We start from the raw sequence: 27,870 nt of genomic DNA on the forward strand, positions 1-27,870 counted from the left end.
AGGTGTGGTGTATCCTATCATTGCTTTTGCAACCAGATATTGAGTTTATATCAATATAGTTTTTACTGGACAAATTCTATTACAATCTCTCCCTAGTATTTTGAAGTACTTTTGCAAAACTTGATAACTGGAGTCAGCAAAGCTATAGAGTGAACTGTGAAAACATTTTGTACACACCAGATAGCTTATCACTGTACAGAGTGGGCTATCTGCATCACAGTGACAGCTTTGATATACTGCAACCCTATCTGGGCATCCTCTTTTTCATCATCAAGTCTATTCTGGCCTCGGAGAATAACAGATACCCCCATCCAAATAGATAACCAGCAAAAGACATTGATATGGGTTTACAGATTTATTCTTTGATAACTGTGCATAAGAGTGGTAAACTGTATAAAATAAGCAATCAAAGGATACATCAAATTACAATGTTGTAAAAAGGTACCACATGTTCAATGTTACAATGACATTCAGTAAGAAATGACCTGGCTTGCTTAATATGACAACTTGAAATGAGAAAGATCTAATTTTCAACGACGTGCGTATCAAAGGCAGAATTACAAGCAAGGTGGAAAAGACTGTTCTCTTGCAATGTGTAAAAACGAACAAGAAGTACACCAGTATAGTCTGATGTACAAATGCTTGTATAAAGAGAAGGACAAGTGATTTATGACCAAGGTGTATTTCAAACTACATGTAAGTAGACCGTCCCTATGCAGGAAATTTACAGAAGGGCCCGAAGGCAAAATTTACCTCCTTGTGCACAAACAATAATTAAGGTTAAAGTTTCTAGCTCTAAGTCTTAGATTCCAACAATCAAAAATTCAATGTACAATGAAAAGTGCACAGTATATGGGTACATACATTATATGAGTACAAGCTGAGTAAACACGAACATGGCTGCCCCCAGTGATATTAGAAATGACACACTCATAATTACTGGTACCATTTCAACATTGTTTAAATCAAAAATGAAGTTTAATTAGCAAAATATAAAGGAAATTCACTGGCAATCATCAAAAATGCACCCTCAGTAAAACTGCAAAATATTTCCCCAACTGTTTTAGACTGAAAAACCCACCTGTCCGGATCGGCTGCTGTCTGGCGCTCAAACTTGGCAAATTCTGGAAGCTCTCTTCATACTTAAGGGCTGCACAAAGAGGGGACACTGACAAATGAAACTGCGGTCAGCACATAGTCAAAGCACAGTGGATCTTTTGCGCACTCCCTTGCACCCATTGTGAAAACCGTTGGTATCACAAGAAGTATCAAGGCAGGAAATCACATACTACAGTAACTCAGTGTGTACATTCGATCCGTTTCTACTGTTGACCGCAGGAGATATTAACCTATACCCTACACCAAGCAATGAAAATAGATACCAGAATCCTTTGAACATTTCTACGTCATCATCCACTTCAACAACATGTCTGTCTCAGCAGCAACTTTGTTGAACTGAACTTTAGAGGTTTCGACATTTTTAATAACCACCCACAAAGCTCAGTATGAGCTTCAACACAGTCACTGGGATTAAACAGAATGCCCAAAACACGTAGAGGTTGTAAAGCCGGAAAATGGAGACATTATCCGAATCAAATAACCCCCCCAATCTGACTTACCTCATGAGAGTCACATGCAACCATTGAATTCTGAGTTTGTACTTTGGAATGCTTGGTCCTTTAGACCTGAAAGGCCTATAATATGTGATCTTGTCATTTCCTATCAAGTTGACATTTTGTCCATTGCTGACAGGGGACGATCGAGATAACCAATCGCTGATTTTTTGGGGGGGTCCACTTCACCATCCCAACAAGTGCACCGTATTCCTCATATAAACAGACAAGGTGGTGGAGTCGGCATGTGCAGACAAAAATCATTCGGTGTGCATCAAAATGACCATGGACAGTGGGACACCGTTGACTTTAGTGATCTGCTTACAACAGCTAAATGCTCAACACCCTTACGTCCGATACTGGTCTACGGGCCACAAAAAAAACAAAAAAACACTGAGTGGGCAGTTGAAATTTCCTTTATTTGTGACAGATTTTTCGACCCTTTCAGAACATCTTGTATTGAACCACATTTTCTGTTGATTGCTGTTTTATTTTTCAACTTCCACGTTGACAACTAGTTTGATTGTCAAGCATTTGCGTTTCTGAACTTACTGATTTATTTGACCTGAAGCAATATCCTTGTTCACACACATCATTTGGGACATGCATTGGACGTAATGCTCTCCAAAACATGAGATGAACTTATCTGTAATAATACAGCTACGTGTACCTAGTACCTGCCCTCAGGCCATGCTCATGTCACATGTTTGGTAATCTTGGCAGACCAGGCAGTGTAAAAATGAACATCAAGATGTGCAAAATATGTGACATTGAAATTTCGTCAAGACATTCTTGAGTTGGTACTCCATGCATCCACTTTTATATCCAGCACGATATGTGGCAATGGGGCCCCCCCAATGTGATGCACAAGCCATATACCCTCAGGCTATTGTGCCTCTGCATACCCCCATCCCCCCAGATATCTAAAAGGAATTCCAAAGATTCCGTCAACACAAAAGAAGACACAATTGAGGGGGTCCTGGTTGCCACATATCGTGCATAAAATGTCCAATTTTGCTAATTGTCAATTATGTAACTGTGCACATCGAACAAACATACCCCACTTCTTTGTTGTACAATCACATGTTGTCCAAATGCACCTTGATAAACACATGAGCTGTGGAAAGTCAAGAAAGTCAAATCTGTAGAAAGTAAGACACTGCTCATTACAGGAAATGTTCTGCAGTGTGAGTTGTTATAATGGCGTAGCACAACCCTTAAAGATACAAATATGTGATTCTTATAAATGTTTTGGCTTTGACATTAACACCCAAGAATTTACAAGGAAAAATTGCATAATACAAGAAGGAAATTGATGAATCAAGTAGATGGAATGTGCTGTTAACTGCTAACAAATAGTCAATAGTGTTTGTAAGAAAAAGCAAGGCAAATGTTTGGCTTTATCTTGAAATTCTTATAACACATTCAAGTCTGCTAACTTACATCTCAAAAGTTACTACATGACAGAAGACTAAAAGAAGAGGAGTAAAAGTCTTACCAGCACTTGTGTTGTTAAACCCAAGTGAACACACACACTTTTGACAGGTCTTATAATTAGGAGAGACTTAATGGATTAGGTCTGTTGAAAGATTATGCCTGATAATCCCAACAGCAAGACCACCTTGTGGATAGGCTGATCAAAGGTAGATTGAATTGTCTGAAGCTTGACCTTCCAGATGTGACCATCGAAACCGGAGCATGTGTCTCTGACGCGCCAGTTGCAACTGGCATTGTTGTGTTGTTTTCGTTGATCATCATGACGATGTTGCCCCGTTGTAGATTCTTCTGCAGCCTCATCCATTTCTTTCTCTCCTGTGGTGTTGACTTGTGCTCAGTTCTCCATTATGACCAAAACTGGTTCGCGAGGTACTGCATTCTATGCCATCTGTGTCTGCAGTAAATGTTTTGCTGGATGAAGACTCCTGGTGGAGGCAGCTCTGCCTTTCCTTTCAACATCAAGAGTTGACTTGGTGTAAGCCATTCTGGGACATCTAGTGCTCTTGTGTCAACATATGTGAGAGGTCGACTGTTTACAACTGCCAATTGTGCCTCAGTTATGAGGGTCCTCAACAGCATATCGTCCAACTGTTGCGTATGTTGCCGCAATAAGGCTGTTCAGGCATTCCTGATTGAATGAATCATCTGTTCCCAGGCCCCTACCATATGACTGGTGCTGAGAACATTTATGTTGAACACACACAACTGTCTTTTCAGAGCTCTTGAGAAATCATCAGTTGGTTCATCTCAGTAAGAGCAAAGATCAAAAGTATTTTTCCCGTTCTGACCCGAGTGAACGCGAGGAACGGGCCCACTGTTGTAAATCCCCCAGTACTCCCGCATTCGCTTGGGCCCCATTCAGAACGTGGGATCACGCCCGAAACTGCATAACAATAGCTGGAAGAAACGATCACGCTTGATGCCCTCCAGACAGCAGTATAATTGGGCTAGATCTGTATGGCCAGTTAACAATTGGAAATGGGGACCATGCATTTAGTATCTGATGAAAAGAATCACCGGCCTCATGCACGCCAGGAAGTTTTGGAAAATAGTAAAGATTACATTTTGTTTTTTTGTCATCTCTTGCAGAGGATGTGTACCTACATGTAGTGAATGTGCAACAAATTGAGAGGTCTCTGAAGGCAGAGTTACATGTGCATTTATAATAAAACTTGTTCTCGAAAGAACCTTTTTTTTTGGATTAACTAAGGTTGAGGGAAATTGTTCAGTGTCGCTGACTTGGAAAGGAATCACTATTTTCATTTCTTGTTTTTTACTTGAGACTAGACTTGGAAAAATGACCTTGGACTTGACTTGAAAGAACATGATTTGTGATTTGCCGTAACTAATTTGATTTTGGTATAAACGTTTGCTAAAATTAACAAACACACCTTTTGGTGTCTGGACATAGTTGGAAAGAACCCACATTTAACGCCGGCCCTTTTTAATTGCGATTGTGAACGCAAGCTGCCAGAGAGACATGTCCATTTTGTGGCCATGCCGGCGCGGGCGAACCTCATATGCTGCAATTGGAGGCCCAGGCGTGTGTACACTTGGACGTTGTAGCATTCGTTTTTCAACACAACGATTATTCTTTATACACCATACGTGCATGTGATCTCTAAGCATAACTGAAACACCTTTATTAAGCAGCTGGAAAGGAACTACATGTACAACCCCATGTAGCGGATGTTTTCAGTCAATGATCCTTGATCTTCTTTAGGTAACACCGACACAATGCCATGGCTCATTAAAGACAAAACAGTTGGAGAAATAATAATCTTTCAATCTTGCTGGGGTAGTGCTGAGTTTCAACTTGCACTTTGAATGAAGATGCCCTCTTCAGCTCAGGATCATTTGGACTGAGCTCCATACACTCAGTATCAGGAGGAGGGGTTTTTCCTTCTCAGAGGAAACCTGAAACCCTTCCACCAGAGTTTACTGTTGATGTGACACTCGGCAGAAAGGCCTTGGGGTGTGACATCAGTTTGGTTGATTTCAGTGTACCCAATCTTTAGGAGTGGTGTGATCTCGGATATTCTGTATGTGGTTGGCAGCAAAAATGTGAAATCTCTTGCTGTCATTTGCAATATACCCCAGCACCACTCTGCTGTCAGTGTAGAAGAATTGAGTTACGCTGCTGTACTCAAGTTGTCCCATGAAAAATGCACTGACTTTCACCAAGATGACAGCCACTTTGAGCTCCAATCAAGGGATGGTAATTGACTTTGACAAGGTTACTTGAGACTTTGTCATGACCAGGTATGTGGTAATTCTTCCTTTCTCTATCAGCTACAAGTAGCTACACTGACTGTAGTCTTTGCTCCTGGCATCTGAAAAGTTAGGTAGTTCTGCAGACTTGAGGACATCAAAGGTGGCAAGCTTGCAACATGGTTAAAGTTTCATCCATGCCAAATACTGGATGTCACTCCTCCACTTCTCCCACTCTGCTCTGATTTCTTCAGGGATTGGGTCATCCCATGCATACCCATCACGACACAAGGTTTGGAAAATGCATTTTCCAACCAGCAACACCGGCGCTACTAGACCAAAAAGTGTCAAATATGGAACTGACGCAAGACATGATTCTACAAATAGTGGGTGGTCTATCATCGGGCTATTGTCACTACACACACAGGGTATGCTCAATAGGAATACTATCAGAGACTACATCGACATTTTGGACATCCTTAGCACGTTCAGCAGGAGGTGCAGCATTCAGAACCATCTTATCATTGGAGATGTATTTATGAAGGCGGAATCCATTCTGCTGACAAAGCTGTCCGCTGTTTTTGATCAACTTCAGGTCTTCTTCGGTGGTTGAGACTGACTTGAGTCCACCATTAACGTAGAAGTCCTTTCGAATGAAATTGGCAGCTGTTGTCCCACAACTGTCTTCATGCATATCGCCAGCACACTTCATCGCAAAATCTGCACATGCCGGGGAAGAAGTCGCACCAAACAAGTGCACTGTTATCCCGTATTCATTTGGCAGCTGGTTCATGTCACCCCCCGACCACAACAAATATCTCAAGTAGTTTTGGTCTTCCATGTTGACACCAATGTGGTGGAACATTGCTTTGATGTCACAGGTGAAGGCAATGCAGTCCTTTTAAAACCAGCACACATTGCTAACAAGACTGTTGGTCATGTCAGGTCTCTTGAAGGCAAATGAGTACATGTCTCTTGCACTGGTCTAACCTGGCTGTGATTGCTCATCTTCTGCAGTCAGCTTGCAGAACTCTAAGTACAGCTTAACCTACTTTTGATAATTCATCATGCACTAAATAGCTGTGATCCTGCACATTCCATTAGTCTAGATATCTGTTGCATTTTTTAATTTAGTTCACGATACAGCCGTTCAGAGCTACAATGTTTCTGATCTTTGTGATACTTCATCTCCTTTTGATGTCAGTTTTATTTCTTGTCGGCTCTGACTCTTCATCTCTGTCATCTTACGTAAAGTTTTTACTGTGGCTGTTGCAGATGGTATTTAATAAGCCATTTGCAAGTTAAATTTGAATACAATCTGGTACACTGTTATCTTATTGTACATAAACGTAACAATTTGAATTACTGGAGGAAAGACACTGTTACTATACCTCATTATTCAAGGCAGCTTTTGCATAGCCACCACCATCTCTGGAATGGAGTGGTTCCTTTGTGCCCTTCTTACCCATTGAGAACAGTGTACTGTTGCAAGGCGTCTCTTATGTAACTAAGGGGGCTTACCAGTAAGGCCTTATCATTCTTCCGTGTAAAGTCCGCTTTTTTAACAAGTCTGTCATTGCTAAGAGGCTGGTAATGTTTGCGAACTGCATGCTCGTGCGCACTTGAGCGCGCAAGGAGTTAATGAGCTGGCCCGGCCAGGCACTATTGTTGCAAAGAAACTACGTCATGAGACACAGAGACATTTACATACTGTGTTCTTTCCGCGGACTGGACGATGTTGGAAAACGTGATCGACCAAAAATACATTTACATATTGCGTTTTTTCCACAGACAAGATGATGTTGGAATAAAATGATTGACTCAGAAAAATATTCACATATTAGATTCTTTCCACTGATTTAAACGTGTTGTGTGAAAAGATGATGGTACTTTCCCATTCAGTGACACTTCGTCTCTGGTGACTTGCAATAACTCCTGGTTAGAGTATGGGAAATATGGCCTTTTAATGTCAGAGAGTGGATTATGAGTGGACATAAGAACATGACCAGTTATTTGGTTTATTTGTCGGTTGACTGGTGGTGTAAGTAGAGGACTGTTTTTCAAATCCTCTTGATAGCAAGAGCATGGTTTTGCCCCTTGTATGGGACTCGTCAGTTGCTATGGGGGTGATTCTGGAAACGGAATCGTACGAACTCGCCTGTGGTTCAAGATTAAATTTGTGAGCCAAGAGTGGTCATATACTTGTGTTGTAGTGGGGCAGCCATATGGTTTAGCGGGAGTGGAAACGAGGTTGGAACCTTTCCCGAAAGCGATCTTTTCAGTGTTTGTTAGTGTCACTTTGGATAGGTTGGGTATGAAGGTTTCAAAAGAATTGCTCCGCTAACAGGTTTATCCGGTTGGATTTAGTGGTCTTGGCCTTAGTTCAGTATGTTGTGGAGAAACAGTTCTATTTCCGTTGACTGTGCTTTCTCTTCCTTTATTTATATAGTTTTCTTTTGGCCATTACTTTGACTCTGGATTGGTAGTAATAAAGGAGTATCATTCAGGGTATATGGTTGTATTCCTCAATTCAATATGTGTGAAGCAAAGTATGGGGAATACTTTTGGGATTGTGGTTATGTTTATTTAAGATAGCAGTGGCTAGAAATATGCTCCTTTTGAGATGTGGGGGTCTTGAAAAAGACCGTTTGGTTGGAAGAGACTTATCTTAGTACGGGTGCTTCCTCTTCACTCCTTCTGGTTGGGTCTTTGGCCGGGTGACAGAGTCAAACAAGGTTTGGGCTGTTGTGTAGTTGTTGCTTGGCGAGAAACAGTGCCATTCGATTTTGGATTTTTTTCCACCGTTCAAGAAAGGAGCTCTGGAATTTGAGCAAATGGTGTGGCCAAGGTGGAGGTACCCTGATGTAGGCCTACATGTAGATGTAGTCTGGTGGTGTTTAGTCTCAATTGCCTTTGACAGAGAGTATGTTTTGGTCCGGTGATGTGAGTTTTGACAGAAACAAGTCTTTTGACTTTGTCTGTCAGACACCTAACCCGTTGAAACTGTGTGTTAGTTAGGCGGTGTGGTTGCAGGACTCGTTCTTCGTTGGTTGATGGTTGTTCGGGGGACTGCAAGTCCAGAAGAAGGGAATTGTCACACCAGAGGTGTCTGGGGCTTGTTTTTGTTCGCAGAAGATGTCCAAATCAGAGCTGGGCGTTGCTGACGGTGGTGCTCGACGGCTGGCCTGGATCTTGTTCTTGCCCGGTGACTTGCTGAGTTTAGACATATGGTCTGAACTGTTGTGGGACACCTAGATTGGGTGTTTATAACGTGTTGTTCTCGTAACGTGGCAGAGGGTGCACTGGAGTGTGGCAAAGGAACTGTGCGTTGTGATTGGTCAGTGCATTGTCCAATGGGCGCACTGATGTGCCATTTTTGAATCCCATTTTCTTCGGCCAGTATATGTGTTTCTTTTCGGGTTGGATTTGAGTAAAAAATGGTCAGAAATTGTACTCCCGGGAAAGGTTTTGTTTTGGTTTGGTTTATGTTTTTTAATGTGAAAAACGTATTCAAATCAAAGGCAATTTGGGGATTGTGGTTGTTTTTCGCTGAAATGTTGGTGTTTCCCAGATAAGGTAGCATGTTAGTTTTATATCCGGTGTGAGCAGTTTTGTCCTTGTAGGTTACCCGATTCGAGTTATGTATACCCAAAATGTGGTTGGTTAGTGTGGGCGATTATATTTTCTGAATGCGAAAATAGGGTGGAATTCTGAATAACGTGCATTATGAATGTGTTTAGCAAGCAAGGTATTTTCAGGTTGCTTCCCTCTCTGCTAACTGTACACCGAGTGCGACTACAGGTTCTTATGTCCACTCATAATCCAACTCTAGGACAAAAAAAGGCCAGATTTCCCATACTCCAACCAGGAGTTATTGCAAGTCATCAGAGACAAAGCGAAGTGTTACTGAATGGGAAGGTACCGTCATCTTTTCACACTGCAGTTTTGACTTCAAGAAGCAGTATCTGCTGCACATTTTGTGAAGTGGGTGTTTAGTAGAAAATTTGCAGCATAAATTCGGCACTAACTTATGATTAAAAAAATCACATTCACATTTGCACTGATTTTCGAGGGTTAGCAAATGTTGAACATGTTTGCTTCCTGGCGAATTTTATAGCAGCAAATGCTTTATGGCATCATTATCATTGTGAACCTGGCATTAAAGGAACCTGTATTACAGTCCATTGTTCTACCTTTACGTGAATTTTGAGTTGTACTTCACGCAAATGCGATACAAAGTAAACTAACTTCACATATCCAAAACCTGCGGCGCAAAATTGTGCACTTATTGAGCACATGAGTAAATCACCTGAATGCTAATGGTTTACAAACATACGTAATGCATGTCGAAGTACAAGGTGCGTCCTGGTTGGTCAGTCATGCTCACTTGACTGCGACACTTCCATTTTCTTCAAGGAGAGGTATAAAACCTTATTTCTATTTAAACAACATCGACAAAGCTTATAATGAATAAAATATTGTTAATAACTTTGCACAGAAAGTAATTATTACGATATGCAAACAAAACTTTTTTATTTCACACATTTGTATTCATTAAAAATCAAATTCATAAAACAATAAATGATCCCTTTTGGGTGAATATATTCAATTGGGCACTGCACAGTTCTACAAATCAGCGTTTCGATGGCGGAGAATTACAGGTAACAGTTTGGAATAACACAACACAAAATTAAACGCAGATTTGTAAAATAAATTTCTGACAAATAAACAAGACTCTATCACATTCATTGCAAATCCTTTTTTTTCACAGACATGCATAAAAACGCAACTATCACTTAAGCTTAAAGCACAGGTGCATGGCCCTGCTCATGAATAAAATTATCTTCAAGTAAGAAGGATCATGTTTACACTGTGCATAGTGCAATCATGTCCAGGGCGGACTAGTCATGGCTGTGATGCACTGATGCAGGGGCACTAGGCCCACATGCCTCGAGTAGTCCGTACTGTGGAGAAAGAGACAAGGTAGTGGTCACTTGCGACTGTTAAGTTGTTCAGTGTGTTTGAACCGACTAGCCAAGCTCACTGTGTGCTGACTTTACATGCAGGGTGCATCGCCATTTTGTGGCTGCTCTGAATAGGCGATCGCGAGTGCATATTGTGCACATGTAGCACGGCACTGCATGCTCTACATTAGTTGTGGGCACGTTTAATTCGACTAGTCGCACGGGTCTACTATCATCACTGAACCATCCAATCATTAACGTCAGGAGTTCCAAATTCAGATTATAGCATAAAAGCTGACTCTCCATTGTGTGTACTGGACTCTCCAGTACACACAGGTCTGTGAATCAGCCGTTCCGATCGCGGACATTCCAGTTGACATTGATATTTAACTGACCTGACCTCAATTTGCTTAGGGCGTTCTGAACACAGAGTGAATGGAATATTCACGCTTGCAGATCAACATACACCGTTCTTGCCGTGTACGGTTGTCGTTAAGTGCTGTTTTGTTTAAAAAAAGTTCGCGGACTCAGGCGGACTTCCCCTGGGAAGAACGGTAAGGCTTTACTGGTAAGCCCCCTAAGCAAAAGCTTGCCCTGAATCACAAGGTACAGCAGCAGTGTTTTTAGTCTGGAGAATTCAAATTGTTATGTTCATGTAAATTTAAAGAACTTAGTGTACTAGATTTTATTCAAATTTAACTCGCAAATGGCTTATTCAAAAAGTGTGTCTTGTGCCGAACGTTCAATCAATAACTGTAATGTTAACTCTGTACACTTTGTTCCATTGTTGCTTCTCCCTTGATTTATTCTGGCTCTTAGATTCAAGAGGTTAAAGGGATCATAGGACACAGATTGCCCACAGTTCACGTCATAAATCACTCATAGATCACCAGCAGATCACTGGCAGTCTCTGACATCATGTCACATAAAAAAACTGCAACAAAGGGAGGCAAAAATAATCCAAGAAGTACAAAAGTGCCCTGACCTCCCACAGTGCAACAGAGCCCCACTGCCATGTTTGTCATCCTTTTCTCAGCACCATATTGTTACGGACGTGTCTTTTTAGGCATCTTCGATTTATTGATTTTCTGTTTTTACCACAGGGTTCTGTGTCGATTTGATCAACCATCATTCCTTTCTGAATAAAGTAATACCTTAATTTTTACCTTTCATTTGAGAAGAGTGTTAGTTTTGTGTATATTTTGTGTTCTTAAGTTTTTCTTGTGTGTGCACCCTGCAGGTGTTTACTGTACTACGAGGTACTACGAGGTTCATCCCAGCTACGTCCGTGACAGATGGACCGATTAATATCAAGCCTTAGCTGGTTGAATTAAGGGGGTAACTGTCAGTATCCGTCTTACTCCCCTGTTTCTAGGGCTACTACCTGACGAGGAAAAAGACCTTGCGAGTGCCGCATCAGACATTTCCTGGGTCGGTCTAGCCTTGAAGTTCACCATGCCTTTCAACTGCCATGGCCCAGAGAAATCTACATGGTACTTCAGCCATTGTTCCCCTGGGGACTCCAAAAAGCTCTGCCCTCCGCTTGGCACTGACCAAAAAGACAATTCCTCTGGCAGTCTTAGAGTGTATGGCCACTTGCCCACCTATGGTGGACACCGGGCCAGACTCCTCCCGAGTGCCTGGGCCCACCCCACCTGGTACACTGTCAAGCCATGTTACCACCACACCCCTAAAACCCTCCTCAGGTTCCGTGGAGCCTATAGGGCTCCTAGTCTGCTAAGGCTTCAAACCACAACAGCCCATCTGTTGTTTCTGGCTTTTAACAGGGCACCTCAAGGGCAATCTGACCTCACTTCTTCTGGTCCTTCCGCCTACCAACTGCCCTTGGCCAGGAACACCCTCTGGGCATTTTGCTCCCTGCGGCCCTGTCTTGTGCCTCCACCGCCAGATCGCTGGCCACCAGGAAAGGCAAACATAAACGCTCCTCTTCTTTATTAAATTCTTGAAAACCCAAGAAGAGGCACCTCTCCAATCATCGTGATCATACTTCTGAGCCTTGAATGTCAACCTTCAAATCCAAGAAGCCTTGAGTCTTCTGCTTTCAACCTACCCCAAACAGTTGCTAAATATACAAATTACTTTGCATCTGATTCAATTCGCTAAATCTTCTGATGACCATCCCATGACACATAGCGGAATGGCCACCATGTTTCTCCTTCTTTTCCTTCGCGTGATTCTAAACGGATGTCTTTTTGACATCTTCGAGTTTATGGAGTTGCCGTTTCGCTACACACCTTTGTGACATTCTGATCAAACCGTAATGTATTGCAATAAACGTACATTCTATATTTCTGAGTTTATGTGTATATTTTCTTGTTTTGGTGGTATGTTTTCCCTTTTTGTGTGTGTGCATTTTATAGTTCGTTGATTTTACGCTGTTACTTCCAAGCGATACATAGGGTCAACGGGGCGACCCTGGGATTGTTCGGGGTTCTGCGAGGCGGTGCGAACGATCGATTCCACGGTCCCCCTCTTTCCTTGGTATATTTATAGGGTCAATGGGACGACCCTGGGTTTGTTGGGGTTCGCGAGGAAGTGTGAGTGTTCCGAATTTCGCGACCCCACATTCCCTCTATAGACCGGCAGAAGTTGGTCTGTGGAGGATCGAGTGGCATCTTGCTAAACTTGTGATCCCGCGGCTAATCCCCGCTGGCAATACCATCTTTGGTTCAGTTCAGGGTTTGCCCATGCCACACTTCAAGGGTCTGAGCTACAGTGCGTGCGATATCTGTAGGCTCAGTTCCCCAACGTAACACCGAAGCATCGCAGTCAATGATAGTGCAGAGTGGCACTGCACTTGGGATTGAGATTCCCCTGCTTGCTGGGCCTGGGCGCAATACTTCTGTGTCCCGGTCCCAAAGCATTTCGAACGGGTGACGCGGGTCGACAACAAGCTACCGTAGGCAACACCCAACATCGGCATGGCTCACAAGTCTACATGCCGGAGCGGCCCCACGCCGCCAACACTTGCTACACCGGCCACAACACCCCTGGTGGCATTGTCTTCAGACACCCTTTCAATCGGGGCACCCGGCCGTGACAAAGATGCTGACGCTCCACGGGACAACACAACACTGCCCCCCTGTGCGCTACCTTGCAGAGACAATACCCGCGCCCGTGACAACAGAGCCCACTGGCCTCCTGCGCTTTGGGGGTTTTCAATCTCCGTGTGTCACCCTGTCTTCAGTTTCCTCCTGAGCCTTTCTGAGAAGACTGCTTCTACCCCTGCGGTTCAACAGCCCCATCCTGCTGTATCTGTAGTGCAGCCTGGGCAGGCCTCCAACACCCCAACTCACTTATTGAGATTCCAATGGAGGCTAAACTAGGGGCACTTATTGACCTTCAAGGAGGCATAATCCTACCAACGACCGAATGTATTGACAATCTTCTCGACTGCGTGAAAGTCTTTTCTACTGCGCGGTCTGCTCCGGCTTACACCTGGCTCTGTCTCCTAGGCTTGATGGCCAGCATGGTGGACCTCATTCCCCTCTGCAGGCTGTACATGCGCCCACTGCAACTTCATCTCTTAGCGCTCTACAGGCCCAAATGGGACTCAATTAATCTTCAGGTCCTCATATCAGACTTCATCTACCCCCATCTTCAGTTCCCCAAGTTGAACCCGGAAATAACCATAACATCAGACGCTTCTCATCTGGGCTGGGAAGCCTCCCTACCACTGCTTCAAGCATCGGGAACGTGGGACCTCCAGCTCCAAGGGAATCACATCAATATACTGGAACTTCAGGTCGTATTCAATGCACTGAAAGCTTTCCGCCCAAGCATTACAGGCAAACGAGTCCTCGTCCGCTCGGACAACTCCACAGTGGTGTCTTACATCAACTGCCAAAAAAAAAAAAAAAAATACATCTTGAAAACTGCCAGGGAGTCATACATTCTCCCCGCCTATGCCTCCTGACGAGACAGATATTCCATATTTATTTACGTCCCACGGAGTGGACATTGTACACCAGTGTAGTTGAACAGATTTTTGCCGAAATAGAGAAACGAACATCGATCTTTTTGCCTCAGCAGAGAATGCCCAACTGCAAGTGTTCTGCACCAGGTTTTACCACCCGCAAGCCTGGGCAATGAACGCTCTTCAAATCAATTGCGAAGGGATGTCGTCCTACGCCTTCCCTCCAATATCCCTAATACCGACTGTTCTCTCCAAGATCGAGAGGGAACGCTGCCGCGTCCTTCTCATTGCCCCTTTTGGCCATGCCAGCCATGGTTCCCTCGTTTGACAAGACTTCTCATTCAGGTACCAGTGATCCTTCCCGACACTGGATCTGCTACCTCAGCCGAAGTCGGGCATGCTTCACCCTCATCTGACATCACTACACCTGACCTATTGGCTATTGTCAAACAGTCTTTCAGATCAGCAGGACTTCCTGATGAAGCTGTCGAAATGGCCTTGCCAGTCTACACGCGACATCTATGCTTCCAGATTACGACATTTTACTTTGTGGTGTTAAGGGCGAGGTTTGTCAGTTGTGTTTTGTTTATCAGTACTCTTCTTATCTGTCTTTGACTGTACATGTATTACGGTTGTCCATCAGGCTCTTTATCCAGGCAGCCATTACACTCATACGCCCCCTGGCATCTGACACTGTCTGTGTGCATGGTTACTTCAAAGTGGGTATGTCCAAAGTCTATATACTGTGACTGTTATGAGGTCTGTCAAAAGTTGGCTTGCTGTGAGCCCACATTTTAAATGTGATGGTGATCAAAAGAAAAGGGTTACTTCATCAGGCCCTGTCCGTTCCTGAAATAAATGCTTTTGGTTGTTAAGCCTCAGCACGATTTGAGATACTGAAGTGTTTTTCGTTCGTGCATAATAGCGTACATGGTCATTGTGTTTGAACGTGTGTGCAAGTAATTAGGTTTTTTAACCTGAAACCACGTAAGGATTATGATTCATCTGCGATGTGACATCGCTATGTAACTACACGTAGACTGTTTCTATGCAAAAAAAATGAGTTTCAAACAACAATTTTCTCATTCACCAACAGGATTGTTCCAGAGCCGTATTTGATTTCTTGTCGTAGTGAGAGAGTTGATGTAAATTTTCATTGTTGTCGCTAAGCCCCCTCCAAAAAAGACTCTGGTTTCTGGGACACGAGCTTTGTCCAAAAGTGGTGCGATAATGCATTTTTTTTTCCCTCCTCTTTTTTTTTCCTATAGATGTGATGTGCATGCATCTATAATTAAGAGTGCATGGCCTTTTTGCTATGAGAAGTGTGAATTGACAACTTTTATTTAATAAAAAGACCATAAAGTATGATGACAGGCGATGATTTCAGTCATCTCCTCATACAAAAGGCGTAGCACAACCATGGAAAAATTAAATGTGAAAAAAAAATGTTCAGCTCCAGTCCGGTTTTAAATGAAATTCTCATGAGGTGACATTCTTTGCATATTGTTTTCTTCTTTAGCTTAGAGGAAACAAGTTGCCCATCAAATAGCCTATGAAGTAAATTAATCAAAACAGTTCAGCTCCAGAGTCAAAATGAAAATGAAATTCTCATAAATCAAGTGATATACTGTGCACGTTGCTTTTTGTTTTAGCTCATAAGAAGCAAGTTGCATATAAAATATTGGCGAAAAATTCAGCTCAGAAAATAAAATCTCCTCTCACTCTAATCTACCTTTGTTCTTAGCAAGTGACGATGCATAAGTTGTTACATGTGTGGTGGCCATACCGCAGTGTCCATCACCACTGCATGCACTGCACGCGTATGTACCGCCACTGCCTGACCGCATACCGACACTCAAATAGACTGGCCCCTCATGGTTTGTTGCTTAAAAGTGTTTTCAATTTGTATGAGTGGGCAGGACGTAATACCACTTCGTTTGTCTGGTTCACAGACATGCAGGTCCCAAATTAATTGGCCACGGCCAGAATTACATCGAGTATTTGGCAGCATCCACGGCCAGATCCTGTAGAATCGTGCATAATATCAAGCCGCAGCCAACAGATTTGTACACGGCTTTTGTGTAAAGATACACGAATGACGTCATCTGATGAGAGTGTCCAACTGAAATGTATAGAGGCCTAGGGGGATTCCTTCACCATACGTATTACTCAACTCCACCCATTGAAAACACATTAAAATTACTCAGTAGGAGAATTTCTGCCGATCAAGTAAGTTTGACGGCTTTTGGAAATCATTTTATGCATAGTAAAAAAATTCTTTATTTTGCCGAAGCGTAGGTCTACGGCAACACGCACGATGACCAGAAACTGGAGACTTAGGGGGCCCAACAGGCTAAATTTTATTTGCTGGGAAGGTTTGGCCAGTCTCGTTTGCTTATTTTTGGTTGGGAAGGTCATGTTCACATGCAATTGAATAGAGGCTTACTTGTGCATTGTAGAGTAGGCACGTTCATGTACATGTATGTTTCTCCCGTTTCGTGATAAGACAATATCTCATTTATTTGGAGGCTTCAAAACATGAAGCACTCAACTGGAACTACGTATTCAAGATTTCTCCTTATTTAAAGATTTAATTATTGTTTCATGTGTCAGAATCAATTCAAAACAAATCAGGGTAAACTGTCCTTACGGTTGTCGTGTTTGGCATAAAGAAATGCTGGCTGTATCAGCTGTCTCACCTGTCTTCCCCCAAGTCATATTACAGGTATTAACCGACGAGCATGACATGTTATCAGATGATTCAGCACACACATTTAAAAATGTTTGCTGACGAAAATCATTTAAGCTACATGTAGTTTACCTTTTCCTCCAAACATCTGGCTGCCACAACAATCACATTATCCAGGTACAGAGGTACATGTAGTAAAATGTGGCCTGGAGGTGTAAGCATAGGGCTTGCATGGTCACGGCATTCAGCATGGCCATTGACAGAGCGACCATTATGGACAGTAAGTGGAGCCCCATGCTCAACCCAGTGGCAGTCCACCACACACGGCGGCCGGTGCTTCGCAACTGGAGCCGGTGTCAGCTTTCTTCCTACGGATGCTACCTTCCAGGCATACAAGACGACTGGGCATGGTAGCCATGGCGTGATTTGGACGTTTCTTATTTCCGACAAAAACAAATAAGCCCGGTCTCATATTTTCATGAAACAAGCAGCATTTGCTCCAAACCAGGGAGTTCTCTAACTCTTCAAGACACTTGTTCACATTATGTCACATCCGATTTGAGGTTAAAATGTTGCCAAAATCATGTTATTCATGGGTGACTTTTCCTGGCTCAAAAAAAAAAAAAATAGCTGTCTTCCCATGATGAAAACAATGAAGAATGCACCCTTGTTCACTAAATTTAAGAAGGAAGATTTCTGTCCAAAAATCTGGTTTGAACACAATCTTCGTTTTTTCCAAGACATACTGAGAAAAATAACGTTTTATTAAAAAATGTGTCAACAATTTGAACTTTTGTAAATTCACTTTTCAAACGAATATATTAATCATTTAAAAATATGTATTTTTTGATGAAGCAATCTAAGCAACTGGGGTGACTGGAAACTTTCAGCGATGATGTCATCACAGGAAATAGACAATGTAATTGGAGAGTTGCCTGAGTTAATCCCTGTGGTATTAAAAATTAATATTCATATGTGATTATGAGGGGCGCCATTTTCATTTTTTTTCAAGTTTCTTTTCAAAAGTTGCAAATGTAAGCAGGAAAACATATACATAAAAACGTTTCAACATGAAAAAAGTTGCTCAGAAGTGATTTGTAAAGACAGAAAAGACAGCACAATTTATTTTGTATAAATAATTTTTCTAACTAGCCGATAAAAACTTAAAGGATATGCCGAAAAAATTAGGATCTTTTGGGAAACCGAAGGCATAAGTATTTTCTTATGCTACAAAGGAGGCGGAAAGTCACAACATGTAAATAAAGCTTTGCTTCATGCATTCAAGTCGTAACAATCCCATTGCGTGGTTCCTTTGGTTATCATTATTCCACCTTGTGCCTTTTTTTAAATTATTATTATTACTTGGGGGGTCTCTTTTGGGAGAGGGTTCCTATACTGACCTTAGTCTTTTTCTTTCAGGATTCTAACATGCAGATCTGAAGTGAAGAGTTGCTGCTTTAGCCCCATCAAAGCCACATTTGTCTTTGCAGGAACAGTAAGTTATCTAAATGAGGAATATAATGATTTTGATGCCCCGCCAGCTTGGCTGAAGGGCCGTACTACATAAAGTTCCTGTTGTCTTTCCCATGTGTTTGTTCCCACTTTGCAATTTTTGTGTTTTCCTGTGAAGAAGATACATGTAGGTCCACATTATACAAATTGTGAGGACCTTTTGTGGACTAAACAAGGTGCACACAAGGTTTTCCCCATACGGTTATTTGTTGCAAATCGAGAAACAGCTAAGAAAATCATAAATAAAAATCCTGCTTAAAATAATGCTCACAGTTCCCTAAAAAATTAGTAATTTCCCCACATAACTCAAGGACTGGGCATACCAACTTCTGTCTTGTTTGAGTTTGGCTTACTGTCCTTCAGACATGTCAGAGGCCTATTAATTTTGAACTCAACAGGTCAGAGGTCAAGGCCATGCAATATCTAAAAGAATAGATATGATTTTTTACCCTACCGTACAAATTAAGTGTATCAACTTCAAACTTAGTATGTGGATTTGTCTTTGTGTTCTAGAAGCCTTTTGATTTGAGACTCTACTGGTTAAAGCTCTTATATTTTAAACAATTGAATGTTTTTCAGAAAGGATAGGTTTTTTGTGATCACAAATTAACGTGGTGGATTTAGGCGTGGCTTGATGGGACATCTTGTGCTTGTTAACACACCGTTCTGGATTGCTTTCTAATTCTGCTCTAAAAATTGGTGGTATGTGGGAGGCTGTTTGAATTGCCTAATTTTCAAATTTTCTTTAAAAACATCTCTGTATATGATATGCATGTTACACCCAGTACCTGTATTCCACAATTGACCATGGAGCCTTGCATTAGAGTCTGCACCATGAGCATTGTGAGGGGATGTTGTTATTTCCCCCTCAGAAAAAATAGGAAAAAGGGGAATAAAGTGGAACAAAATGCCCCCCTCCCCAAAAAAAACAATAGAAATGAAAGGAGATGAAAATCACAAATTTGCTTAGGGGAAAAAATATCAAAATTGTACCCCTTTTTACTTGTTCTTTAGCTGATGAGTGCTTTGCACTCTCTCAGAAAAAAAGGTGTCCTTGCAGTATTGATGTTTGGGTCACTGTTAAATTAGTTATACAAAAAAATGCACAGATTAACATTACCTTAATGTAACCTTTCAACGTCTCTGACATTTTTCAGAATGAGAGTTTACAGATTTTAGGAATTACTGTGCAAATCAACGTTCACCATAATAAGAAATATGACCTTCATTTGTACACCAGCAGGTATTCATACGTTATCTGAAGAAGGTGTCCAGCAGTGGTGAAATTGTTGTCAAGGACACTGGTTCAAAGGAAGCCTCAAATGTAATGCACAATTGAAAAAGTTTTGCAAAACAAAATTAATTAAATTTACCATTTCCTACATCGGCATCAACATCTCCAACATTTTAGTCCTAATGAAGCTGTTTAATTCATAAATTAAAAAAAAATAAAACATTCATAAATTTATAAATCCAGATTTTTGGGTGGATGGGCCGCTAAATTGACCAAAGGCCCCACTGTCTAAAGACGCTCATTTCTTATAGTCATTGGTTTGGTCAAAAGACAAAATGAAAATAAGGTTTTTAAATCCAATTATTTGGGTGCATAGTCCTAATGTTACATAGTCCAAAGGTCTAAAAATCAGAAAGTTTATTTTGTGCACCTTTGTGCAAGTTGGATTGATGTGATTTTAAAACAAGGACTGTAACTTAACTATATGGGCTGACAAATTTTTACCAAGCCGCTATATTGTCCAGGACTTGACTTGCATACCCCCAGTGGTTGCAAACTCAGTCTTTTTGCTTTTAAAAATAGAACGACAGTCAATAGCGACATATGGAGAACTTTCTGAAAAATACAGGAAATAAATAACCAATCAATTGCATGAAGTTTTGTTTTCCTGATTATGTCCTTTACCATTTGCCACTAGGGTTTCTTGTACCAGACACGTATTCTTTATATGCGTAGCTGTGGTCCTGAAATCGGAAAAAGGGAACTGGGCCTTGTAACAAAAGACCGTACTCGGAACAAAAGACCAGGCTGCTGTGCATGACCGACATTTTTTCACTCTAAACAATGGAGATAATCCACCCTTGTTTTGAAACTGTGTACCACTGTTCGGGGATTAAGCGCAAGTGGATTACCACCGGGGACAAAAGTGCTCCACCACCGCAGCAATGAGTCACAAAGTGCCCACTGCACGTCAATCTGGCCCCTATTGAAAAGAGGTCAGCAGCGCACTGTGCCAGTTTCGTGAACAAAAGAAAATTATGTAACGCTGCAAAATCTGGGCTCGTTTGACAAGGCTGCAGGCCTGGCTGAAACACTCGAGCATCAATAAATGTGGTCTGTCAGATTAAAGTAGGACCTGACAGTCCTTCAAGTGGGTGTACGTGTCCAGTAAATGAAGACAAGAATTTTTAAAGAATTTTGAAAACAGAAAAAAATGATAATTATCCCGCCCCAGCATCATCTACATTTGTAACTTTCGTTTGCAAAATAAACTCCTGACTATCGCAGATTTGAGTCTTCTTACTACTGGAACTGTAGAGTATCATAATAAATCCCAAATTACGCACACCTCAGGATTGTATGAAATAAAATGGATTGGTTGGGATAAAAACGATCGGAGATATTGAAGCCAATTAAGGTAACTAATCTGGGAATTTTCAGTTTTAAAAATGTACATCATATTTGTGGCTTCCATTGTACCAGTAACCCCAACAACAAATTTGCTACTGAGGGAAACCTGTTAGAAGTCAGTCTTGTACATAAATAGTTGCACTAGTATATGGAAAAAGTTGTTTCTGAATATGGGGGATGCTAATTTGCAGATGCAAATGGCATTGTGAAACTACTTCAGTGTAATAATTGAGCCTGAAAACATGGACAGTTCAGTAGGTTACGAGTCAAAGTTTTGTGTTGACAGATACTAATTTGCATGAACTACATACATTAACATTCTAAAATGGTTACAATTGACCCTCAAAACATGGGTCATAGACACCTAAGTTGATAGGTTGGATAGAGTGCTTAGATGTTTAGACATATATTTTCCATAATGGCCATGAAGTAAAAATTTTATCATTTGTTCACATATTACCATCTTTCACATAATGTAGAATATTTAAGTTTTTGCATATGTATTATGGAATATGCTTTTCTGTACTGTACTACTCTCTGTGTAGGCTGATGGTGCCATTTTAGTCTGGGATTTACGAGGACCACCCTGTGTGCACCAGAACATGCTTAAAGATGAAGCATTGTTCTTACAAGTGCCTACTTTTTCCACTTATGGAGCAAACAAGGATGAGAATCATGAAAGTTCTGTTGTTAGAGTCCAGCCAGTTATGATCACTGAGGATAATCACAGATTATCTATGCCAGATACCAGTCTAGCCAAGCAAAGTGGTATGTAAATCTTTTTACTGTCTCATCGTATATTTCTGCTCTCTTTTCGATTCATTTGGAACAAACAGATTCAGTATTCATTGGATGACTGACTGATTGATAATCCCAACTTTAACACTGAATGAGGTTTTCAATGTTAGGAATGGACTTAATGCCCTGAAATGAGTGACACACAGTTTGCCCGCAGCTTATTTTGCAACTCTTTTGATTACTCATAAATAGATACATGTATTACCTGGTCATTCATTTGTATTTTCCCATCCAGAAGAGATGAATGGGCTTTCTTTCCAGTTGGTATCCCTGGATGAACAAGGCGTGATTCATTTTTGGGTAAGAAAACTTTTTTTTAACCACTTCTTGCTGGGTGCTTTTAAAAATGCATTGCCTACATACAGGCAATTTTCAAGATTTTCTGTGTTTAAAATTCTGCAAAAATTCATAATTTCTTTTAATGGATGTTTACACTTATACAAATAAATAACTGTTCGGTGTTTACTTTAATCTCACATGCAGCCTTCATTGACGCCTGAGTTTCAGCCAGGCCTGCCTCCTTGTAAAAAGAGCCCAGAATTGTGAGGTGTTACATGATTTCCTTAATTCCCAGTGAATGCCAGTGGTGCCTTTTCAAAAACGGCTGGATTAGCGTGCAGCGATACTGTATCGTTCATCGATGGGGAGATGGAGCACTTTTGTTGTGCTATGCTGAAAACAGTGGTATACTGTTCCAAAACAGTGACAGATTACCTCCAATAAATACAAGCAGAAAAATGATGGCAATTCCCAGCAGCAGGTCTTTTTTCCTGAGTATGGTCTTTCATTACAAAGCCCAGCTCTTTTGTCCGATTTTGGGGAAACCCTGTCTATGCATACAAACCCAAGGTACTTAAAACCAGGTTCCCTGGGAGCATATGGTTAAGGATGTGTGTGGGTGAAAAGCAGCTTATTCCTCCAAGATGACTGGAGTGACCTTATGTGCCCTTGAGAAAAGAATGAAATCTTCAATGATTTTTATTCATTCTAAACAATTCAAAGGCAATTCAAGAATAAATTTAGAAAGTGTAGCATTTATCATTTTGCCCCCATTTTACTCGTACCTTAATTGGAGTACAAACCTCCACCCCTCTCCCAATCTGTTACTGCACAAGAGCTTGTGGTTAATTTCAACTCCAATGATTATGAACTGATCATTTTTTCTCTGAAAGTAATTGTACCCTTTTTTTGGAAACAAGAGGGCTTGCTGTACAGTTATGATGGAAGACCTGTGTCAACATTTGAACTGAGTTACAGATGTTACAGTGTTAAGTGGTTTTTTCCTTATCATGTTCAAGTGATGAAACTGATTTCATTCCTTTGAAAAGAGTCCTATTGATCAGGAGTACTCATTTAGTTGGTAGTGATGCGACCGTAATCTGTGCATTTTGTACTTAGTGAACCGGCGAAGTTCAGTTCCGACCAAAGGATCCTTGGTTGTAAAGAAACTTGTGCCCTCTCTTTGTCCAGTTCAAGGTTCATTAACCACTTCCTGCCAGGGATTCCAGATCTGAACACGTATGCTTTATATGCGTGGCCGGTGTCTCCGAACTCGGACAAAGGGAACAGGGCCTTGTAACAAAAGACCGTGCTCAGAACCAAGACCAGGCTGCGGAATTACCAACATTTTTTCACTCAAAAGTGGAGATAATCTAGCCTTGTTTTGAAACAGTGTACCACGGTTTGGGGCATTTAGAGCAAGCAGATTACCACCGGGGACAAAAGCACTCCACCACCACAGCGATGAGCCACACAGCACGGCTGCATGCTAATCTGGCCCCTACTGAAAAGAGGTCAGTACAGCACTGTGGCAGGTTCGTGAACAAAGAAAGTTAGATAACACTGCACAATCTGGGCTCTTTTTACAAGGCAGCAGGCCTGGCTGAAATACTCAGGCGTCAATAGATTTTGTCTGTCAGGCTAGAGGGGAGATCCGACAATTCTTTGTGTGGGTATAAGTGTGCAGTAAATGAAGATAAGAACAGAAAAAAATGATAAATATCCTGCCCCAGCATCATCAACATTGATAACTGCCTTGGCAGGAAGTGGTTAAGGGCAGAGGTTTAAACTCACTGGATCTCTCAAGTGTTTGAATATTTATGTATTTTTTATCTGAAGACAAATGGAATAGAATTCTTATTTATTTATTGTTTCTTTCTTTGTGTGCTCTTGTCACAAGGTTGTTATAGATCTGGAACAAACAGATGATGCAGGTTCTGAGACTGATCTAGGTAGGCCAATTATGCTGTTTTTATATTTCCATTTTATCATTAACCCATGCATTTTGATATTCTGATTCATTTTCCCAAGTCAAATAATGTGAAAGCATTTTCAGGGTCATATGTTAGATTTTTCTAAAAGATCCATAAACTTACCAAAGAAGTATCTAATATACATGTAACAGATCAGTTACACTTTTTTTAGTCTGACCAGTCTTTCAGATTTGGAAAATTCTATTTTGTAAAGAGATGACTAAATGATTTATTATTATAGCATTGTCATTCATTCTACTCTGCAGCATTTTCAACTTTAACGGCAAGTCTTGATGGCATGAAAAATCTATTTTCCCCTTTTTCAATGACCATTGTAAATGGTCATTTGGTTTCTTTTGTTGACTGTTGAAATCTGAATATGGGCAATGTATGGCATGTTAATTGCAATCTCTTTGACTTAAATTATGTCACAGTGTCAATTTTTAAAGAATGCTTAAACATGTGTTAAATTCAAGAGGACACCGAGTCAGGAACCTACTTTGGGCTGTCCTCTCATGGACAACCAAACACTATAGTTCAAGGGTTGTCTCCTAAATTCAGTTCGTTAGTTGGACCTACCATTGCATGGAATAGCACCAAGACAGGTGGTGAGGATAAGTTGCAATAAATTACATCCCAGTCCATCCTTCCGCAACGAAGGTGAAATGGTGTCTACTGCCTTCCAGTGGACTGCCTGCAAAAGATATCTAAATGAAACACCTTGCAGTAAAGCCAATTGTGTATTTATGGCTCTTATGGCATTGGCATGAACTTTCATAAGGGATTTGTATCATGGGAAACTTGATGAAGAAGATGCTGAGAAGAATCAAGACTTCTTACACCAGATATGGCTGTAGGAGATATACCACCTCATAAATCAAATTGGACACCATTCATTATCTTCTTGAACTGAGGACAATAATTTATTTCGGTTATGAAAAATCCAGTGATTGGAAGCGAAGTGACTTGTTCTTCATAAAAAAGAATTTGCTAAATAAGACAAAATAAATTTCCCATCTCACATGCCCTTTTTACACGGCCAACACTCAGAGCTCAGTCCATCTGTTAGCTGTCACTACAGCCAGGAGAAAAGCTACCTTGAATAGCAATTCCTGCAAGGAATTATGCCCCTTAGAAGTTCACAGGGATTGCTATGCAGGATAAACAGGACCTCTTTCTCAACCTGGGATAACTTTATGTTTAGGAAAAATGCCCTTGAGCAGTTGAGTAATTGCAAGGTTGCTTGAAACAGAGGACCTAATCTTACAAGCTGCAATGTGCACACAACATTGTAATTTGTTACAGCTGCAAAGGCTAGTCCGATGTGAAACAGATGGAAGAGGGAGTTTCCAATCAAAGCTACAGATGGAAAGAGACGAATTATATCCCTCTTTACCACTTAAAAATGTCAGAGTCTTACAGTGGTAAGATGACTGACCAGCCAAAGTCCAAATTTCTGATGTTGCTGACGCAGTTAAATTACGTGTTCTCCATCATCAAACTTGACAACCTGAAGTGAACCGATTAGCTGTAAGAAATGATAAAATCAACAAAACTTACTATCGCTTTACTCTATGTAATACAGGCACACATGATTGGTAAATAAATTGTTAGAATAGAATGCACCCCATTTATCAATCTCAAATTGGTAGGGTGAGGCTAATTGAACATGCAGTACCATAAGGGCAAAGAGCATTACTTCGATTCACATGTATGTACCATGATTACACAAACAGCTTAAATTTTGAAGGTCAGTACAAATAGTTTGACTGGCATAAATATTGCTTGCATGTTTTCTAAAGAATGACTGTGTCATAATGATCACATTATCTAAATGAAATATATAAATTAAACTCACTAAAGGTGACAGCACTAATTCCCTTGGCTACCTAGCCACTATACATGTACTGCATACATTAGCATACACATTTGTTCACTGCCTGAACTCTACAAGGCATACATTTTTGTTCACCCCATGAACTCGACAAGGCAAGTGACCACACCCAAACAATAGCACTACTGCGGAATCCAGCCAGTCACTCAGGCATGAAATTTACATGACTTAAAGGATCCAGGAAACAAGTATTTCTTAGAATCACTCTTTGTGTGTCTCTGTACTCTTCTTCCATGTATGAAGACTGTTTGACATCTTTTTATTAGTTACGTGAACTGAACACTGCACTTTTTCAAGCATTAAAAATTGACCAAGCATTTCTGTACAAGTGAGGGCGCTTTTGCTTTGATGTAAATCCATGAAGACATGATTCAGGTTGCATGTTTCATGCTCAAATTGTGAATCCCAAATTTGCTATCTGGGAACATTTCTATTAATATAACAGGTATGTCAATCAAACTGACTCTGGATGTAGATGATTTAACATAGATATGGGCTATTTCACTAGATACAGCCTCTCTGTGAAGATGATAGCTTGATGAACCAGCAACCTCAAGAATGACTGGAACCATATCTTTCCACGTTTGGTTTGTTTGAGTTAACACAGGCATGAGTTGACCCAAACTCTTTTGGTAGCAGTCCAAATAATGTTCATGTGTGATTCACAGCCATGTACTTTGCACTGTGCAATATAATTGGCACACACCATGAAGTGTGCATGCAGTGCATACACAAGCGATAGATACCTCCGGATATAAAATATTTTTATATGCATGCTTTCTTTAATGTGTCATATATTTTAACTTAAACTTAATTTCCACTGTTCATCATTGCCATCCTTACTTTGCAGAGCTGTATCATGAGTACCTCTCTGAGGGTGAATAGCATTTTGTCTTCCTGACTATTAAATCCTTGACTTTTATATATTATGTGTTTCTTATTTTGGTTAGAGTAGAGTAGGAAGCATTCAACATTCTCTTGTAAATATGTTACAAGTGACGCACTAATAAATTTTAAACTTTGTCCAAAGTAATGTTACCTCTGCAAGAAAGTGTTCATGCTCTGAGCATTCAGTTAGCTTCATATATAATGTCCATATGTCAGATCTTTACAATTCAACATTTGTAAATCTTTAATTGTTTTAAATAATATTTTAAGATAATGTTTTAATCCTGCCAGCCAAACTCCAGCACTAAAGCCTCTTGGAATCAGTCTAGTGCACAGTGGCTTTGACGCATGGGTTTAAATCCCACCAGAACAGCCTTTTGTTTGCCCAAAATCATCCAGGTTTTTGTTTTTGTTGGTTCTATTTTTGGGGGAAGGGGGGTTGTTTCATAGGTTTGGCTGGATGTATTGTCTCCCCAAACCAGGAAATGATACAAGCTGAATCAAGTAGCCCCTGTCCATCGCAAAACCTTGAAACATGGTCATCGACTGATGTGCACAATTTTGTCTTTCAGGTCTTGTTCCCAGTGGAAGATTGAAGCTGTTAAAAAGTTCTTCTATCATCTTGGAAAATCCATTCAGGTATAATGGTTGTGCTTCCTATTACATTGAAAAACAAAAGTTTTCTGGGTCAAAAATTTTACGGTGAGAACATTTTTTTTTTTTATAAAAAAGTGATTTTGATGGTCAGCAGTGTATGCCATCCACTGTTTGGGTTTTTTTTGAGGATCGGTCATGTCAAAGATTGTATCCAAGTCACAGCCTCTTTGGTCAATAATACATTCGTGTTACAGTGACATTCAATTAGTTAATGTCCACAAGTTGTTCGAAAGCTAGTGCAAAACTATGCACATAAAGCACTTACTTTGCGTGCCTTGGGCCAGTTGTCACGAAAGCTTCTATCACCGTTCGGC

The 27,870-nt window shown here is 40.9% G+C and overlaps 1 protein-coding gene and 1 long non-coding RNA gene across 5 annotated transcripts in view; one reads left to right on the forward strand and one right to left on the reverse strand.

Annotated features, from left to right (window-relative positions):
* The window catches only part of wdr60 (WD repeat domain 60), a 270,009-nt gene that overhangs the window by 136,103 nt on the left and 106,036 nt on the right, over window positions 1-27,870 (forward strand). For all 4 annotated transcript variants that reach the window (XM_087140251.1, XM_087140254.1, XM_087140252.1 and 1 more), the window contains 5 exons: window positions 18,331-18,406; window positions 21,613-21,835; window positions 22,101-22,165; window positions 24,045-24,096; window positions 27,472-27,538. In XM_087140251.1, coding sequence (XP_086996377.1) covers window positions 18,331-18,406; window positions 21,613-21,835; window positions 22,101-22,165; window positions 24,045-24,096; window positions 27,472-27,538 — 483 coding nt within the window. The remainder of the gene's footprint in view (window positions 1-18,330; window positions 18,407-21,612; window positions 21,836-22,100; window positions 22,166-24,044; window positions 24,097-27,471; window positions 27,539-27,870) is intronic.
* Window positions 343-27,476, reverse strand: LOC147798417 (uncharacterized). Its single transcript, XR_015426199.1, has 3 exons — window positions 25,538-27,476; window positions 24,697-24,811; window positions 343-2,730 (listed from the first exon to the last, which is right to left on the reverse strand). It is a non-coding gene; the product is annotated as an uncharacterized LOC147798417 (long non-coding RNA).

This window comes from Acanthaster planci, linkage group LG08, assembly GCF_054643075.1.
Source record: "Acanthaster planci isolate LZ-2023a linkage group LG08, COTS_SCS, whole genome shotgun sequence".
Classification (NCBI taxonomy): Eukaryota; Metazoa; Echinodermata; class Asteroidea; order Valvatida; family Acanthasteridae; genus Acanthaster; species Acanthaster planci.